This window comes from Manis javanica, chromosome 1, assembly GCF_040802235.1.
Source record: "Manis javanica isolate MJ-LG chromosome 1, MJ_LKY, whole genome shotgun sequence".
NCBI lineage: Eukaryota > Metazoa > Chordata > Mammalia > Pholidota > Manidae > Manis > Manis javanica.
Window position 1 is genome coordinate 151,833,102 of NC_133156.1, and position 15,874 is coordinate 151,848,975.

The 15,874-nt window shown below is 47.7% G+C and overlaps 1 protein-coding gene across 3 annotated transcripts in view; it reads right to left on the bottom strand.

The window, feature by feature from the left end:
* SH3RF3 (SH3 domain containing ring finger 3) overlaps positions 1-15,874 on the bottom strand; it is a 371,490-nt gene that overhangs the window by 25,612 nt on the left and 330,004 nt on the right. Inside the window, exon 9 of one of the 3 annotated variants that reach the window (XM_037015533.2) lies at positions 393-5,627. The exons of the other annotated variants lie outside the window; for them this stretch is intronic. Within the exon in view, the coding sequence (XP_036871428.2) occupies positions 5,490-5,627 (138 nt within the window). The 3' untranslated portion in view covers positions 393-5,489. Of the gene's footprint in view, positions 1-392; positions 5,628-15,874 lie in introns of those variants that run through there. 3 annotated transcript variants of the gene reach the window in all.

Genomic DNA, 15,874 nt, shown 5'->3' on the forward strand with positions numbered 1-15,874 from the left:
CCCATGATGTTAGCAGGAGCTGGAAAGCAAGCCTCTCCAGGGGTAATGGGCATAACAGAATTTACTTCTGTACTTAACTAAAAAGCACTGACCTGGAGGGAGGTGCAGACAGGCAATGCTCTGTCTGCACTCAGGAACAGGGCAAAGAGCTAAGCAGGGACCTGGAGTTCCTGCAACACTGGCCTCCCACTAGCCCCCACCATGCACAGCAACTGGGGTGTACCTCTCATTAACTGAGTGCAGGAGACTTGTGATGGCCTTCTTGTGATGTGGAGCACAGTGGAAACACCATTTGTGACGCCCGGGCATGAGATGCCATGTGCTCCCCCTCGGAACCCAGCCACCATGCTGGGAGGAAACCAACACCTGCCCAGGCCCAGTGACCATGGGGAGGCCACCTGCTGGCACTGATCAGGCAGCCAACTAAGGGCCCAGCCAACTGTAGTATCAACCACCAAACATGAGAGCAAGCACGGCCTAGACAGCTGTGGCCCCGGCCACACACCGTCCCCACAGGCATCCACTCGCTGGGGCCACAACACACTGGGGCACAGACAGTCTCTGGGCATGCCCTGCCCAAGGTCCTAACCACAGAGTATGAGCAGAACATGAGCATGACAAAGGGATTGCTGTCTTCAGCCACTGAATTTTAGGGTGATTGGTTAGCAGAAACAGGAACAAGAGGAACGAACAGGTTTCCCTTTGACTGTACAAGAGATGCCCCACCATACCACATGCCATACCTGTACAGTGGGAGTGAGGCACTGCTGTTCTGAGTGCAAAGAGCTTACACGTGGGTGCCACACACACACACATGTGCATGTGTACACACACGTGCACATACATGCATGCTGTAGTTTTGATAAGTGTGGGATGGAAAAATGAGAGCACCTCCCAACAGACTTCTTTGGAAAAGTTTACAGAAGTATTGGGGACCTGTGACTGAAGGCAAAGCAGGATCCAAATAATAGATGAGAAGAATTCTGAGGAGAGATGCCAAGAACGGAGCCTCCATATACCTTTCCTGGAAACAGGAAGATTTGATAAGTAAATGCACTCACACCGAACAGCAGGATCCTAGAAACCAAGGTGACGTTCACACTGGAGGTGCTCAGAAGCTAGGAGGCCCTGTCCTGATGTTGGGGCACAACTGGAAATTGAGAGAGAAGGGTTTTACCTGGAGGGTGCGTTTGCAGACAACCCAGGAATCCAAACCATGCAAGTTCACATGTACCAACGAGATGGCGAGATGGCTTTATAGGAACTGAGAAAGAGGAAAGGAATGAAAAATACAGCCAAGGTCTCGGACATGAAACTTAACATGGCCATTAGGGCAAAGAAGGCATTTCAAGCCTTTGGCCCAGACCAGGCCTTCAATGAGGCAGCTCATTTCCCCCTTGGCTGGGAGGCCCTTTCATGGCTGTTGGAATTGGATGCGCAGAGGACTTTGTCCCCAGGGTCTCAATGTGAGGAGGTGGAGCGTGCAGGGGCCCTACAGGCAGGGTCCTCTGTCCTGCCTGCACTGAAAGTGGCTCTGTGGGGCTGTGACCCGTCACTTCCCTCCCTTACCTCCTGTCCTCGAATGGGGGCATCTCCCCCCCCACCTCCACATATCTGGGACAACTCTCTGCTCTCCTTCTGAGGGCATCAGGGTCTGGTCAGGGCCCCCCAAGGACCATGGCTTCAGGGAATGAGTGACGTGCCACTGACCCCATGCAGACTGCTGTTCTGGGAGAGCAGAACCTGTGGCCTTTGGGTATGATGGCTGCGCCTCTGTGGGGAAGCCGGGAGCAATCTCTCTCTGGGTTGGTTCCTAACAGCCACCATGTAATGTGAGGTTTATGCCACCAGGGACCCTGCTTGGGGGAAAGGGTGTGAGTCTCCAGGATTCCCAGTTCCCAAAGGCCTGTGGTCATTTAGGGTCAGCCTCATCCATCAGAGCCCAAGGGCACTCGAGAAGCCACGAGGAAGACCAGTGCCCCTCAGTCCTTGACGCCATAGCACTGAGCTTCACACAAAGTGCAGATATGTTGTGTTGGATCTCATTATATGAACTGTCTGGAGTCTGAGATGCTCTGAGTGATAGCATCTTACCTTTGGGTTATGCCACAGTGTCAAAGACTCACACACATGACCTCGTTTGATCTTCACCCAGACCCCAAGCCCATTATGCCTGCATCCTCAACATCCCCTAAGAAGTTCACCCGGTAGGAAGTTAGCGGGGCTAGCGGGAGTGAGGCGGCCTGCTGGATTCAGTCAGAACAGCTGGGATGGAGGGAAGGTACCAGGAGAGTGTTGAACCTTTACTATGCCAAGGAGCTAAACTTTTTTAAATTAAATTTTATCTTAGTAAGAATACTTAACAAACTCTTAAGTGTACAATTCAGTACTATCGACTGTGGATGCAATAGGGTACATCAGATCTCTGGAACTAATTCATCTTGCTCACCCGAAACTTTATCAATGGGAAAGATGAGTGAAATGTGCCCTGGCCGCACACCATCCCTGGCCCCCAGGCCCTCTGCAGACTCTCCCAACTTTTTGCTCCTTTTCCCTCCCCCAGCAATGGACCACAGGGCACAAACCCCATCGATCTGTCCTGTGTACAAAAGCAAACCCTGATGGTGCCCTTAGGTACCCATCTTCTGAATGTGATACCAACTGGCCTTGATCAGTGGCCTGGAGCCCACGGTGCAGCTGTGCCCATGCCAAAAGGGTGCTCCACCCAGAGGCCTCTGAGGGGCCTGGACGTGGCCTGGAGACCAGACCAGGCCTCTCAGGCACTCTCTTACTTCCGGGCAAGAAGCCATCCTTCCAGGGCAAACAACCCAGAGCTGAGGCAGAGTCAGCTGGATTTAATACTGTTGAAGGGAGGATTAAAATGCCAAGGCTTCAGTTCTTCACAGATTCTTCTGGCCTCAGCACCTGAGAAGCCGCAGCGATGTGTGGCCCTGTCCCTTGGCTTCCTCATCCCAGTGACCCCTCACCTTTCCACTGAGGTAGGAAGACTTAACCCAGTAGAATTTACAGTATAACATTACTTTCTTTACAATTGCTTCAAAGGAGATTAGTCCAAAAAGCAGATGGGCAGAGATAAGAAACTGGAGCAGCCCTGCCTGCTCTAGGGTGTCTAGGGAGTTTGGCTTTGTCCTGTCAGGGTGACTTTGCCTCATATTTGGATTTCTAACCAGCCTCTCTCTGGCTTGCTTCCTATAGAACAGATACGGCATTACCACAAATTATTAGATTAAGTGAATGGTATTCGGGTGTAATCTCTGTAAAACGTGGCATCCTTCTGAAAGATTAAACACAAGAACAATTAAACACTTAATTTGCTCAGGTGCACCCAGCTCATGTGCTTTCTAACTTTTCAAAAACCAAACAGATGGACGCATTCACATGACCCAGAGAGGTGCAGCAGGTCGGACGTTCCACCAGGAGGAGCAGCAGGCTTGTCAGTGGGAGGCAGGATTCCTGGGACTCGGTTAGGAGTTGAAGCCATCATTCGCGTTAGCACTCATGACAGGCTGGGAGCGGGCCAGTCGCTAGCAGGAGGCCCTGCAAACGCTGCAGGATATTTGACTTTTCTCCCTGTATTTGTGTGCTTCTGAAGGCAGACTCTTCAGGAATTATGAGGTGTACACCCAGCCCGGGGGGCCGCTCAGAGGTGCAGGTGAGGAAGGGCCAGGAGGGACCCACACCTTAGCCTGCAGCACTGCCAGGCAGATGGGCCCTGATTTGGGTATTTGCCTGTGTACAGTCATAAATTGCCAACTGCTCCTAGCTTTCTCTAAGGAGCCATCATCATGAGGTCATGTGTGGTTGTTACCATGTCACAGTGATCAGAAAAGGATGGAAATTTGGAAGAGGCTGGGGTGTCAGGACCCAGGCAATCTCAGGGCTGCAGCCCACCTGGTCCAGGTGCGCACTGCAGTCTTTCCTCAACTCCCAAACTGACTGTGGAGGACGTGTCACACCCCCAGACCCATCTGCACATGGCGGTCTACAAGCTTCATCCTTCTGGAGAGTTGCCAGGTGTTGCCTTCCCCTGGGATGATGGTCTTAGCAAAGGCGAATGTGGGAAAAGCTTACTGAGGGGTGCTCTGTGCAGAAAGGCAGGTCTACCACCGTGGGTTATAGGTTAGTTTACCTTCTGTGACTTATTCTTGGCCCTGTTTTCTGTCAGGCATGTGGAGGTCGAGGTGGAAGGAAGGCCCTGAGACCTGACCCACCACACGTCCTGGAGCAGGTGACACAGGGGCAGCTCCTCCCCAGAAGTGCTCCCAGCACCACAAAGCACCTCAGGCAACAGAAGTGATTACTTGTAATCAGGGAAGAGGAATGAAATGCCAGGACCCTCTATTTTCTGTGAGTTTCTCTCCATTTAGTGAAGATGTCTCTGCAAAGCGTGTCCCTACAGCCGATGCAGCTGCAGCCCTGAAGCCTCCTCCTCCAGCTCTTCTTCTACATGTCTGCACGCACACCACCCCTGGGTGAGGCCCTGCCTCTGGGTTTCACCAAACCCATATGTGGTGCATTCAGGTCCCTCCCCCCTGAGCCGCCTTGAGCAGCTCAGCCTGAGCTCTGAGCCAGGGCTTACCACACAGGTGATGCTCCACAAGTATTTTGCTGTCCATGGATGAAATATGAGTGACTCGAGTGCAACACTGAAGGTGGGCATATCTCCCCACTGCTGCAACAAGGAAAGGGTGAACTCTGGAGACCATAGGTTGATAAGGTGCGTCAGGTATTTCTTGTTGAGATCTAGCCAACCTCTGGAAAAGCAGACTTACAGATGGTGTGAGTCGGTGGGAGCCTGTAGAAACACAGCTCGTATCCTTGGAGCTGGAGAGGGCTCTGCAGATCACCGTTCAACTCCCTCTTTCATTGAGGAGGAAAGAGGTCATCCCACAGGAAGCTCATTTCTTTCTGCAATAAGGTCCTTGGGCTTTTTGATGGGAGGATGCAAGACATGGCCCTTCCACGCTGGAAGGGACCCGGAGACTCCTAATGGGTGAGAACTAACCGGAAGACAGTAGTAGTGCCTGCCCATAGCTAGGAAGGGCTTAGTTATAATCACCACCTAAAACGGGATTCTCTAATATTAAAATGGTCAACATTAAGTAATTCCACCTAGCCGGATAATTCACACATCTGCTCACAGGTTCATTTTGCTGCTTGCACTTCAGAAAACCCCCGAGAACCCTGTTGTGTAAACTCAGATGCTCCACAGAAGCACGGCTGAAGTTGTGTACAGTCACAGTGCACAAGCTCCTGGCCCGAAATTTCACACGTGATCAACTGTGGAGGCCGTCTTGGACTTGCTGCTGAGTAGTCGCAGTTCCTTCCTGGTCTGATCCCTTAGTCTCCTGGGCAAGAGGCAAATGAGACAACCAGCCAGTAGCTTTAATGCCTTGAATTTTACATGCTTCTAACAGCCTAGGAGGGTACAAGTGGGAAGGAAGTTCCAGGATTACAGCCTTAGAGGGTCAGCAAACCTCATCATGAGAAACAGCTCTGAGTTCTGCTTCTCTGTTATTCAGTGAAGTAATGGCTGGTTCACGCTGCCTTCCAGACACACCAGAACATTTTCCTTCCTGGCCTTTGGGATGGGTGGGGCCATGCATCTAGTTTTGAGCAAAGAGTAATGGAAAAATTTGTTAACAAATGTAACATGTGCCACTTCTGGGATGAGCTGTTTAACTGTTCACAGGGGACCTGTCAGGGGTCTGTTCCCCCTGCCAGCAGCCAGCAATGGTGGAGGATCTGTTAGCCTGAATCTGAGAATGGGGACCTGGATTAGTGACTATAGCCAATGGCAAATGACACAAGGTTTGCATGACAAATAAACCGTTGTTTAAGACGCTCATGTTTTGCATTTGTTCCATCATGTGATAGATACAAAGACAGCCTGCAGAATGGTCAGATCAACGCAAAGGCAGTTTCTGAAATAGATACAAAAATCATACTTACTCTTTCTTCTGACTCTAAAATATATTCACAAAGATACACAAGCTCCTTTTTAAATGAGGCACTGTCTTACCTTCATTTTATGACTGGTGGGTGCTGACGTGAGCACGCCCCTGTGACACACCCATGCAGTCCTGCCCACTGCATGTCCACTCCTGCCCTGCTGTTGTCCTTCACTTGCTTATGCCCTGCCCCAGGAAACCATATGCTTTCTGTCACTGTAGATTATTTTGTGTTTCCTAAAATCGTACATAAATGAAACCATCCAGTATGTATTCTTCTTTCTGTCTGGCTTTGTTAAGGACCCAGTTACTCATCTACATCATTGTGTGGACCAGAGGCTCATTTCTTTTTATTGCTGAGTGGTGTCCCACTGCACGGCCACACCGCTGTTTGTTCAACCATTCAACAGATGATTGACATTCATGTTGTTTCCACTCTAGGGCTGTTATAGGTAAAGTCGCCATGAGCACTCATGTAGAGTTTTGGTACAGGCATGTGTCTCTGTGTCTCCTGGCAGTGGAATTGATGGGCTACAGGTGGTATGGTTAATTTCTTTAAAAACTGCTAGACTATTTTTCAATGTCATTGTACCATTTCACCAGCAGTGGGTAAGAGTTCTCTAACTAATCCCTTAAATACTCAGCCTCTCTCTCCCTCCTCCACTGACTATGGACACCTATACACACATACAAGGGAGTAAGTTTTTATGTAAAAATAAGGACAAGTCTTGTAGAAAAAATTCTGGCTTTATCTTCAATACAAATAGCTTTCTAATCTATATTCTGTTCCCAGTTCCCCATCATTAACAATAATGTACTGTGTTTGCTATTTACATTCTATTCCACAACAAAAGCAGTCCATCCCACTCCATGCTGCCTACGTCTTTCTGAGAGCCTCACACACCTGCACTGCCTGCCTTCCTCAGTGTACCCTCTGAGTTTCATGACAATCAGTACGACTCTGTCACTCCCTCGCTCAGAGCCCTCTAAGGGCTGGGCTCTGCCTTTCCCTTAGGGTCCAGACTCCCCATGAAGTCTCTCTGGACAGCCTGTGGACCTCTTGTCCCCTTCTCCTACCACAGTGGTGGCCACTGACCTTGTTTTGGCCACACTGGTCTTCTTGCCTTCAAATGTGCCAAGCTTGGTCTCCTCAGTGCCCTGGCTCCTGCTGTCCCCTGCTTGGAACACATGTGTCACCTTTGCATATTGACCTCATTTCTCCATTCAGGCTTCTAAAGCACCTCGCCCTTCCCCACTGCTCTGCTTGATTTTCTTCATTCCACCTAGTATTGTTAATTCTTTGTATGCTTACGTTTCCTGCACTATAATGTAGCTGCAGAAGGGCAGGGACCATACCTGTCTTTCTCCACTGGGTCCCAAGGCTTAGAAACATGGCTCAGTACTCACCAAACAGTTCTTGGATAAATAAATGTCCAGGGCACTGGGAGTCCCACTGTATGGGGACTATTTCATGATCTGGGTTTGTTTAATCTAGATTTTAAAAGACTTCAAAAGTGGGAAGCTATCTATCAGAAAGACATCTATCAGAAAGACATCCAGCAGGCAAGGAACTAGTAAGGACACAGATGAAGGAACACCACCAGTCAGCAGGATGGAGCTGACATCTAGACAATACTTTATCCAAAAAAGCAGAATGCACGTTCTTTTCAAGCTCACATGGCACATTCACCAAGAAAGATCACATTCTGGGCCACAAAACACACATTAGCAAATTTAAAATAAAAACCACACAATGTGTGTTCTAAGACCACAATGAAATTAAACAATCAGTAACACAATGAAATTAAAAAGAAAATCAGTAATAGAAAGATACCTGGAAAATTCCAAATACTTGTAAATTAAACAATACACTTCTAAAAAACACATGGGTTAAATAAGATAGCTCAAGAAAAATAAAAAATATTTTGAACTAAATGAAAATTATGGCACAACTTATCAAAATTTGTAGGATGCAGTGAAAGCAGCATTTAGAGGGAAATTTATAGCACTGAATACATATATTAGAAAAGAAAGATCTAAAATCAGTAATCTAAGCTTCCATCACAGGAAACTATAAAAAGAACAAATTAAGGTCAAAGTAAGCAGAAGAAAAGAAATAATAAAAATTAGAGCAGAAATCAATAAAATTGAAAACAATAAATCAGAAAAAAATTAAAGAAACCTAAAGCTGGTACTCTGTAAAGGCCAATAAAGTTGATAAGCCTCTAGCTAAGCAAACTAAGAAAAAAAGAGAAGATGCAAATTACTAATATCAGAAATGAAAGAGGGGACATCACTACAGATCATTTGCACATTAAAATATAGTAAAGGAATATTAAGAATAATTGTATGCTCACAAATTTGATAAGCCAAATGAAATGGATGAATTCCTTGAAAGACACAGTCAACCAAAACTTACACAAAAAGAAATAGACAATCTGAATAGGCCATATCTATAAAAGAGATTGAATCAATAATTAATAATCTCCCCAAACAGAAAGCACTAGCCCATATGGGTTCACTGGTGAAGTCTATAAAACATTTAAGGAAGAATTATGCCAATTCTCTATGTTCTCTTTCAGTAAACAGAAGTAGCAGAGGGAATATTTCCTAACTCATTCTACAAGGCCAACATTATCCTAATATCAAAACCAAACAAAAAAATTACAAGAAAATTACAGATCAGTATTTCTGAAGATCACAGATGCAACAACCCTCAACAAAATATTAGCAAATAGGAATATTTAAAAAGAATTATATATCATGACCAAGTAAGATTTATCCCAGGTATGCAAGGTTGGTTCAACTGATTCAAAACTCAATTAATGTAATCCTCTGCTCAATCAGCTAAAGAAGAAAAATCACGTGATCATATCAATAGATGCAAAAAAAATGTTTGCTAAATGTCTTAACAATCATTATAGTAAAAACTCTTAGCAAACTAGGAATAGAGTGGAATTTCTTCAACCTGAAAAAAAACTATAAAACACATAGTTACCATTATATTTAATGGTGAGAAACTAGAAGCTTTTTGGTTAAGAACAAGGCAAAGATGTCCCCTAGCACCATTCCTCTTCAACATCAGACTGTGAGACAGGGACCGTGCGTGTAGTCAGAGTAGGGTGAGGGCCTCCAGAAAATGCAAGGCAGGATATTTACAGTCAGAGCCATGTAACTACATGCAAGGAAACCCCCTACCAAAACTCTGTGTTAATCATTAAGCTCTAGAGCCATTCTTCAGTGAGATCAGTTAATATTCCCCAGATAAAGAAGATTAGCACATGTTTTTATTATGCTAATCATTTGTAACCATTTGTAAAATTCACTTTAGTACACTAAAAGGCCCAGGCCTATGTGCTGTTGTTCCTCCTTCAGATCTGATGAGGTGATTTGTAAACTGGGCAACTAATTTAGCGAGTAAGCCCAGGTATAAACAACACAGTAAAAGGATTACATCTTATAGATAAGATTACATTTTAATACCCAAGAAGTTAGGAAGTTAGAAATTCTTAACTAACTCTTTAGCAAACAATACCTCAGATCACCTTGGGGGCTGGGCAGGCAGCCTTGTTTGATATGCTCCCAGACCCAGATGCTGGTATCTCAGGGAGAAATCATCAGAGCAGGACATTGCTTGTGTTGAGTTAATTCTAAATATTCAAGAAACACTTAATAAGTCCACACCCCTAAGCTTTTTTCATGTTCCCCCAAATCCTCAACTGCCTATAAAACCCCTAAACAATACACCAACCCAGACTCTCTTATCCCATCCTGGCCTGAGCCGGGAGCTCTGTCCTTTCACTTGATCTCTAAATAAAAGCCTGTACCTTGCTCTCCTACCTTGGGTGTTTGTGAATCTCATTCTTCGGCTCCGCCAACAAGAACTCCAGCATCATCTTTGGGGGCTCATCGGGATAACTTCAGAGGTGAGTATCAGCATCTAAGCCTGCCTTTTCTTTCACTGTCCTTATAGAAGGAAGCCATCTGTGGCACACAACATCGGGCGCTTGTCAGCCACTTAAGTGGGACTAGCCCGGCTGCTGATTTCAAAGTCTCGAGTGACAGGTTCCCCTGCGTCTCCCTCAGTGGATCCCCTTCTCCCTTGGGAGCCGGGAATGTCACCTGAGTGGAGGCCAGGATTCCCCTTCAGAGGCATCTCCCTGGATGCGAGGGACTGAGGAAGGCCATGGGCACCTGCGAGAGTCTAGGCTGGGGCTACACTTCAGAGGCTTCTCAAAGGCCTGCGTGTCTGGAATCAGACCCCAACAGCTCAACTGGGTATCCATGAGGAGTGTCTCTCTCTCTGTCTCTGACTTCCAGCCTGCATCTTCAGGCCACCCTGGCCTCTCAGTGAGGCAGGGGCTGTTCCTAACTCTCTCCTAACTTCATCAATTTCATGGAACCCGATGCTCAGCACCGCAAGGTAGGAGATCCACACATCGCTCTTTTTTCTGACTAAATGCTGTACTCTTTATCTCATAAAATGTGTCTGGGCACCTGTTAGCCACTTAAAAGACAATTAGCGTTGGCTACCAGTCTTAAGTATCGGGTAAAAGGTTTCCTGGTGTCTGCCGCTCCTTGATCCCCCGCCTCTGGATGGACGGGAACGTCGGGGAGTGGCTGAGCTGATTTCCTACTTTCCCAGCCTAATCTGCAGACTCCGAGGGCAGACCGGACTAGTGGACAGTGGTTCTTGGACCTCAGCTCCAGCCGACTGATCCGATGGCACTGAGTGAACCTCTGGTTAGGCTGCTGCCTATGCGAGAGTTGCAGATGACCCCTGACCTCATCTCACAGGTCAGATGTGCTACAATGGGTGACTGGCTAAATAATTCCCAGGCAGTGGCAGAAACTGGTGTCTAAGAGTATAGACACCCCCTTCCATAACTGTACATATAGATGGCCCTGTTTAAACTCCAGCCATGGCTCTATTGTATTGATCTCCCTTGCTTAGAGGCAGTCATCCTGGGGCTAGGCATTTCCTTTTCTGTGGCCCCAGGGAAGCGAAACGGGCTTGTTACTCTGACCAAGGCTAAGGCAGCGGGAGGTCACACAGTCCCTGCACTTACCGGACAGGCAGGGGGCTCTCAAGGAATTACTAAAGCTTGTGCAGAGAAAACTAGCAAAACTCCCAAAAGGTGTAAAGTAGGAGCACACTGGTAAGGTCCTACTAAATCCAGAGCTCCAAGGTGACTCTTGCTTAGTGGGAAAGAAGGAGGGGAATCAAGGCAAGGTGCAGGCCATGCTGGTAAGGAGTGGTTAAGTCCAGTAGGCCTGGCAGAGGAGGTGATCGACCACTGTCACCAAGGCTCCAAGGCGAGGGGATGCCATCACAGAGAGAAAGGCCAATTAGGTGCTGGACACCCATCTTTTTCTTCCAGATGGGAGCATCGTCTTCATGTCTAAAGCCAAACACATCTCTGGTATGGATTCTGAAGAACTGGGAGCAATTCAATCCCCAGATTCTGAAGTGCCTTCTTCTGCACACAAGCCTGGCCTCAATACAAACTCTCTGATGGAGAGGCCTGGCTCCCAGAGGGAAGTATACTGTATAATAAGATCATGCAGCTAGAGTTATTTTGCCACAAGAAAGGGAAATGGTCAGGAGTCCCATATGTACAGGATTTCTTTACCCTTAGGGAAAGTAAAGGATTATACCAGAAAGATGGATTAATTCCAGACCCTACTCCAAATCCTAATTGTCCCCCATTGGCTCTGCCATGCCCACCTTTTCCAGATCTAAGTCCACATGCCGAGAACCCTAAAACTCAGACCACAGAACTTCCACTCCAGGCATCATTGGCCCAATCACTGCACCAGGCTTCCCAGGAGGTGAAGATAAGACAGTTATACCCATCCTTATTGCCCTTATAGGAAATAGCCAGTAGACAGTGGGGACTGGCTGGGGTCCATGCCCCTTCTCCATCCAAGATCTGAGGCAAATTAAACAGAACATGGGTAAATTTTCAGATGACCCAGACAAGTACATAGAAGCCTTCCAAGGGCTTACCTTAACTTTTGAACTGGCTTGGAAGGATGTTATGCTTATACTGAACCAAAGCCTTACTGGAGGGGAGAAAGGAAAGGTAATCAGAGGGGCCTTAGAGTTTGGAGATGAATGGTACACTATAAATGCAAATGGCAAATCTCCAGAGGAGCTAACCCGAGTCCCCACTGGCTGTCAGGCAGTGCCATTCACTGACCCACAGAGGGGCCAAGATACAGATGATGCTAATAACTGGCACAGGAACCACTTTATAACTTGTATTTTAGAAGGGCTGAAAAGAACATGAGTAAAACCTATAAATTACTCTAAATTATCAGTAATGCAGGAAGAAAAAGAAAGCCCCTCAGCCTTTCTGGAACGGCTCAGGGAGGCATTGGTGAAGCACACTTATATGTCCCCAGGGTCCCCAGGAAGCCAAGTCATTCTCAAGGATAAATTCATCACCCAGTCAGCCCCAGATGTCAGGAGGAAGTTACAAAAATTGGCATTTGGCCAAGAACAAAATCTGGAGAGCCTCCTGAAGGTCATCACATTAGTTTTCTATAATAGAGACGAGGAGGAAAGGAGGGACCAGGACAGGAGAGACAACCGAAAGGCAGAGGCATTAGCCATGGCCTTGCAGAGAGTTAACTTTGGGCCTCCAAGGTTGGAGAAAGGGAGACCAGCCCCAGGGACCAGCCCCGGGCGGCCTGTTTCCTCTGTGGCAGAGAGGGGTATTTTAAGTGAGAGTGCCCCAGGGGCAGGTGCTCCAAACTGCCAATGCCCTGCCTGCTCTGTCAAGGAGACCACTGGAAGTGAGACTGCCCTCAGAGGCATGGGCAACTGGGGTTGGACTTGCAACAAGGTGGTCAGGACTGAAGGGGCCTGGGGCTACCCATGCTGGCTGTCACCATCATAACCCCACAGGAGCCCTGGGTGATTCTCTCTGTGGGAGACCACACCATCAATTTTCTGCTTGATTACAGGAGCCGCCTATTTGGTCCTCCTCCATAATCCTGGCCCTCCCTCCTCCCAGTCAACTACTGTTAGAGGCGTATCTGGGGAGCCTATGACCAAATATTTTACTCAGCCTTTAAGTTGTGAATGGGACTCAGCAAAGATATCATCAACCCGTAGACTTCAAAATAATCAAAAGCCTGAAGGAGGCCGCCACCAACTATGGGCCTCAGGCCGCCTTTACAGTGTCTCTGGTAGAATCAGTGGCCTCCTTGAACCTAACCCCAGATGACTGGGCCAATGTCGCCAGGGTGTCTCTCTCCGGAGGCCAGTATCTGACTTTTAAAACTGCGTGGCAGGAGTTTTCCCAGGATACTGCAAGGCGTAATATTGCAGGAGGGGACCATCAATGGAACCTAGACATGTTAATGGGCTCTGGACCCTACTTAGGGCAGCACAATCAGGTCAACTACCCTCCCGCGGTTTACTTACAGATTTCCACAGCCGCGGTCAGAGCTTGGAAGACCATACAAGGCACAGGGGATCTACAGGGTCAGCTTTCTAAGGTGTTGCAGGGGCCTAATGAGCCCTATGCAGATTTTCTGGCGAGGTTGATGCAAATTGCCGGTAGGATCTTTGGAGATGCAGAAACAGCCATGCCCTTAGTCAAACAGCTAGCGTATGAGCAAGCAAACAAATGGTGTAAGGAAGCCATTCGGCCATGGAAAAATAAAGACTTAAACACCTATATTAAGGTATGTAGAGACATAAACGATAGTGTAGTTCAAGGGCAAGTGATGGCCGCTGCAATAACTCAAGGACTGCGCAATGCGCGCGGCAGAGCCACCCCTCCAGGGGCATGCTTCTATTGTAAGCAGCCAGGTCACTTGAAGAGGGACTGTCCCAAGCTAGGGGGACCAGGAGGTAATGCCGCACCCATCAGGCAACCTCAACTGTGCCCTAGGTGCAGAAAAGGGAACCATTGGGCAAATGAGTGTAGATCAGTGGCCGATGTAGAAGGATGCCCACTGTCTCCACAGCAGCCAAAAAAACGGGAGGCGGGGCCCCACACCTCAGGGCCCTCAAATGTATGGGGTGATTCAGCAAATCCCCTGAACACATTATCACCTGACCGATCAGAGCACTCACAAGGAGGCGGAGAACCAAGGAGAGCCACAACAGGGAGTGCCGGACTGGACATCCGTGCCACCACCCACCTCGTACTGACCCCAGAAATGGGAGTTCAAGTAGTGGAGTCCGATTACAGGGGGCCCTTAAAGAGGGGGGTGGTGGGACTCCTTTTAGGCCGCAGTTCCAGCACTAGAGCAGGCTTGATAGTCCATCCTGGAGTGATAGATCCAGATTTTGAGGTTTGCCTTTACCGTAAAGGTGATGGTCTCCTCCCCGCAAGGCATTACCGCCATAAATCCAGGAGACCACATCGCTCAAATTCTCATGCTTCCCAGTAACCATGACAATTTTGACAGTAAGAAGGTCATAAGGGGGACCTCCAGCTTTGGGTCGTCCGGGGCTCCACTAGCTTGTGTCATGCTAGAATTAGGGGACCGGCCTATGTATATAATCCAAATTAGAGGCAGGGAGTTTGTGGGGCTGTTAGATACCGGGGCAGATCGCAGCATCATCAGGGAAGAAGAGTGGCCTAAAGACTGGCCTCTAAATCGAGCTGCACAAACACTGAGAGGTCTGGGGATAGCCCAGGCACCAATGTACAGTGCAGCCACGCTGCCATGGAAGGACTTAGAGGGGCATCACGGTGTTATTCAACCATACATCCTAAAAATGCCTATGTCCCTATGGGGACGAGATGTGTTAACACAAATGAATTTTAAACTAACCACAGAGACTTTTTACAGTGAGCAGTCTAATGCCATAATGAAAAAACAGGGGTATGCAGGCACTAGAGGACTAGGGAAGGATCTCCAAGGGAAAGAACAACCAATCCTTTTAGCAGGGAGACCACCCAAAGGGCCCGGAGGACCAGGATTGGGTTTTTCTTTGGGGCCGCTGAGGGAAAACAGCCTATAGAAATAACATGGCAGTCAAAAAGGCCCATGTGGGTACCTCAGTGGCCCCTCACCAAAGAAAAGAAGGAAGCAGCCCACACTTTAGTACAAGAACAGATAGCAGCTGGTCACCTCCAGCCCTCTACCTCGCCATGGAACACACCTATTTTTGTAATTAGGAAAAAGTCTGGCAAGTGGAGATTACTCCATGATCTCAGGGCAGTGAACAGACAGATGGAGCTTATGGGACCTGTACAATTAGGCCTTCCTCTCCCTGTGGCCCTGCCCAGAGGATGGAATTCAAAAGTGATAGATATCAAAGACTGTTTCTTCTCCATCCCACTTCACCCCAGAGACTGTCAAAGGTTTGCCTTTACCGTGCCAGCAGTGAATCATAGTTGTCCCGATGAGCGATATGAGTGGATAGTATTGCCACAGGGCAGGGCTAATAGCCCCACCATGTGTCAGATGTATGTAAAGAAGGCCTTACAAACTGTCAGGAAACAGTTTCCCCTGATAATCATCTATCACTATATGGATGGATGACATTTTGCTGTGCAGTGAAGAGGAGAGACAACTGGAGTTGGCTTTCTGTTTCCTGCAGGAACATTTTGAGGAGTGGAACCTTAAAATAGCCCCTGAAAAGATCCAAACATCCAAAGTAAAGGAATATTTAGGAATGAGATTGGGAAACACAATGGCCAGGCCATTAAAGGTAACCATAAGGACGGATCACCTGAAAACTCTAAATGATTTTCAAAAACTACTGGGACACATTAATTGGGTTCGTCCATATTTGAAACTCACCAATGAAGAGCTAAGTCCCTTATATGACCTCCTGAAGGGAGAACCTGATCTGGCCTCCCCTCGATCACTCACTGAAGAGGCGAGAAAAGCTATAACATTGGTTCAGTCACGCTTGCAGTTAGCGCAAG